The sequence below is a fragment of the Alosa pseudoharengus genome, unplaced genomic scaffold, assembly GCF_046254945.1.
Source record: "Alosa pseudoharengus isolate Yale_2024_CS ecotype anadromous, Long Island Sound unplaced genomic scaffold, YU_APseudo_1.1 YU_APseudo_1.1_scf_18, whole genome shotgun sequence".
Taxonomy (NCBI): Eukaryota; Metazoa; Chordata; class Actinopteri; order Clupeiformes; family Clupeidae; genus Alosa; species Alosa pseudoharengus.
The window spans coordinates 2,692,078-2,696,184 of record NW_027468650.1 but is presented as its reverse complement, the minus strand read 5'-3'; the positions used below and the strand labels follow the sequence as shown (position 1 = coordinate 2,696,184).

General features: G+C 43.9%; 1 protein-coding gene across 1 annotated transcript in view; it reads right to left on the bottom strand.

The window, feature by feature from the left end:
• LOC143131563 (gamma-aminobutyric acid receptor subunit rho-3) overlaps positions 1 to 1,650 on the bottom strand; it is a 16,787-nt gene extending 15,137 nt beyond the window's left edge. Inside the window, exon 1 of the mRNA XM_076291202.1 lies at positions 1,523 to 1,650. Within this exon, the coding sequence (XP_076147317.1) occupies positions 1,523 to 1,650 (128 nt within the window). The remainder of the gene's footprint in view (positions 1 to 1,522) is intronic.
• Between the last annotated feature and the right edge of the window lie 2,457 nt (positions 1,651 to 4,107).

Below are 4,107 nucleotides of genomic sequence, written 5' to 3'. Positions count from 1 at the left end.
ATCATTGTTCCCCCTATTTTGCACAGCCCCAGAAGAGGGTTTCAGCTGTTTAGCCAGAAAGGCTCTAGAGAGATATATATGAGATGCAGTATGTGCCGGTCACTTCAGGAGAGATATATATGAGATGCAGTATGTGCCGGTCACTTCAGGAGAGATATATATGAGATGCAGTATGTGCCGGTCACTTCAGGAAGCCTCCATACAGTACACATCCCCCCCACGTGCTCAGGCAGATTTAACTAGTGTCTTGGGCTCAACAAGTTTCCATGAGAGGGTATTCCTGGACAAATCAACTCAGTTCTAACTCAGTTGTGAGGAAAAAAAACTATCTCAAGAAGGTTCACTTAATGTCATTGACCTACCAGTCTCTACATGAAACCATGGAACTTTCAGATAATTATTCTTTTACGTATTATGAAGAAAATCCTAACAGCTAAATCATAAAACCATAACCATAAAATAGAAGACATTTGCGATCATAACTGACTGTGGCAACTCTACCCAGGAAATACAAAGAATTTTATATGGGAAAACAAGTTTACAATGTTGTCAGTACACCAGAAAGCAGGGCGGATCTGGCCCAGGGCTAGCAGAGAGCTGAGCAGGTAATGAAGCGTAATGAGGCCTGAACAGAGAGACCCTACCGCAGGCACCGTCTGTCTCTCTCTGACTTTGCTCCGTGCTGAAAAGCAAACATGCCAATCATTCAAACTTCCAGCGCCATAAGCTTCCATGTGAAAGGTAAAAAAAAAAAACTCAAAGAAATGCGTCATGTTGTATGTTACGGGTCCGTGTTGCTTTGAAACACAGAGCACAAACAATGTTGACACTTCATTTGTCATGTTTGTCATGAAATAGTATCACCATCAGCAGTGGTCATAACCAGAGCCTTATAGATAGGACTCTGGTCATAACAACACGCAGACCACGGCAGCCCATAACCCTGTACTTCACATCCCTGAACCCCTCATTTTCATAATCGACTCTCTCCGCACTACGTGCTGTTTCCAGACACCTAATCCCTCTGATAAAAAAAGACACAGGCAATTTCACAGTCTGAGCAGCTCGACTTACAAACATACTGTCCCCTCATTACCCTGCAAATGTAAACACAGTCGCAAGACCATAATGACAGACCTGCAGACCTGACGACTTCACCGTGATGCATGTAAAGCCACTGGACATTTAACAAGTTAAATACAGTTCAATAAGTGGGACATGTAAAATAACAAGTGAAATACAGTTCAATAAGTGGGACATGTAAAATAACAAGTTAAATACAGTTCAATAAGTGGGACATGTAAAATAAGTGATGTCTCAACAAGACATAGTAGAATAATCAAAATGTTTAAAAGCCTCAAAAATAAAAGCCCTTGTGGCAGTACAAAGACCAACAAGTTACTACAAATTGTGAGTTGATTGTGAGTGGCTTTGTATAAACACATGGCAAATGATTCAAATGTGAAAACACCAAATTGTTCTGTCTTGTCTATGAAAAAGCATTTTTATCACAGTTCCTCACCTTCCATAATTTAACTTGCTCTGCCCTTCCAGAGGCACCTCCTTGTTGCGTCTGCGGCTGCTAAGCAGGGTGACCGGCCACAGCCAGGCCAAGCAGAGGAGCCTGAGGGCCAGCAGCACCAGCCTCATGGCCCCTGGACTCACAGGTGCCTCACCAGAGACCTGGGGCAGCAAAAGCAGAACGTCATTTAGATATTCCCTATTGCTTTCGCTGAGAAAGTCTCGGACACCTGCCTCTCAGATGTATATTCCAGCCATCCTCAGTGGGCAGGAAAACCAGTACGTCATCTAGATATTTCCTAGTGCGTCCGGTTAGGACCCTCAGATCTGCCTCTCAGATGTATGTTCCAGCCATCCTCTATGGGCGCTCCCTCTCTCTCTCTCTCTCTCGCTCGGTCTCTGTCTCGACTCTGATCTCCTGGGCTGTAAGCTTTATGCCACCCGGGCCCTGGCGACGGGGGTGGCGGGTCAATGCGCTTCGGTGTCCCTCCACACGTCCACTCCGTCCTCCGCTGTGTCCTTGTTAGTGAGAATGCAATGCAGTGCATAAGCCCCCTCTATGCATCTGCCTGTACATCAGCTTGTGTCCATCTGTGCATTTGTTTCTCTCTCTCTCTCTCTCTCTCTGTGTGTGTGTGTGTTCCAGGTGTGTAGATAGAGTGAGTCTGTCTTTGTTTGTGATGTGTGAGCGTATGTACTTGTGTGCATGTATGTCTGTCTATTTGGGTGTGTGTGTGTTTGTGTGTGTGTGAGAGAGAGAGAGCGAATGAGAGAGAGAGAGCTCTCCAGAGTGTGTGCAGACTTTTCCCTCACAAGCGGGTGCTTCTTCAACCTCGCCTGATTAAAATCAATATGATTTCATTCTTACAGTGATAAAGCAATGACTTTAATTCCTGTGCAATCCTCTTATCTGCAGCCTCTGAACTCTTTTGGTAACCCACTGGAGACGAGGGTGGTCTCTAATCGGGATTTTCGTGTAAAAGAAAATAAAAATGGGCGCTACAATAGCAGGGCTTACAGAGATACCATAAAGTACATTATGGCCGCCACCCAATACACAGATGTGCAAAGACAGAGATAAACACACACACACACACACACACACACACACACACACACACACACACACACACACACACACACACACACAATCTGCTGTTTTGGCACCATAACAACCCACAACTCTGTAGTGTGAGTATGATTTGGGGTAAAGAAAATAGACTTATCGTTATTAAACAGACACACACACACACACACATACACACACACACACACACACACATACACACACACACACTCACACACCTACACACACACAAACACAAACAAACATACACATTAGAGAGAAAAGGGGTCATCTGAAATTCAACAAATCTCTGAGGATCTCCTTAATCCCAAGTGCTGGTCTGTGTCTATACAGGCCTCATTTCTCCCATGTTTCATACCCCTCCCACTAATCTGGCTAATCTGACCTATTCCAACACACACCCACTGTGACACATGTGTGAGAGATGTGTGGATCTGCAGAGGCGTTGATTTCACTGTGTCATTCGCACGGTAACGCTGTCTTGGAAGTGTATGGCTGTGAGATGTGCGGAATCGCAAACTTAATCCTCTTCACCTTCTCTGCATCTGCATCCACTAACCATGCATAATTACATCCTGTCCAGCATCGTCAGTTATCACCATGATTACAGGACATCTCGTCCAGTATCGTCAGTTATCACCATGATTACAGGACATTTTGTCCAATATTGTCAGTTATCACCATTAGGACATTTCGTCCGATATTGTCAGTTATCAGTGTGAATACAGGACATGTCGTCCAATATTGTCAGTTATCTCCAATGAAACTTTTTTTTATCAGTATAGAAGAAAAGCTATTGCATAACGAGCACACTGACATTCAAAATAGTGAGTGGGAGTATACAGTACGTGAAGGAAGAAGGACAAAAATACACAAAGGTAACACACGTAAACAGTCAATTAACTTTTTCAGTGTATTGCTGGTATTTCAGAATTAAAATAATCTGCTGTAAAAGTTTGTTTACACCACTGACCTAAAAGTTAAACTACTATTTATAGATCGGTGGTGACGGTGACACCAAATTGTTCTGTAGAAAAATGGAGATCACTCTGCAGTTCGGATGTGGGGGAAAATGGAGAAATCCTCAAGAGAGTGAGACTTAAGTGTGTTAAGAATGACATCAGAAAAAAGATGGCAGCTATGTATTTAGTGCCACAATCCAAAAGCCCCGCAAAAGACATGTCACGGAGAGGTTGTGATGTCACTGAGAGGTTGTGATGTCACTGACCCAGCCTTTACTTACACAACCGCACACGTCTGACTCATCCAAGAACAGACATGCATGGCCAGCAAACATGAAAGTATTTCTCCTTTCCTCATGAAAGATGACTGTATTTCTCGTTCCATTTAGTCTTAATGGATGCTGAGTGGGAGGGAGGAAGTACGAGGAAACAAAAGAACCTTAAACTGGAAAAGCCACTCAAAGGGAAGGTGAGACCAAGCCTACAAATGCAGCCAAAAAGTAGCATCCAAACACAGGCACCATGGGAATGCAGCTG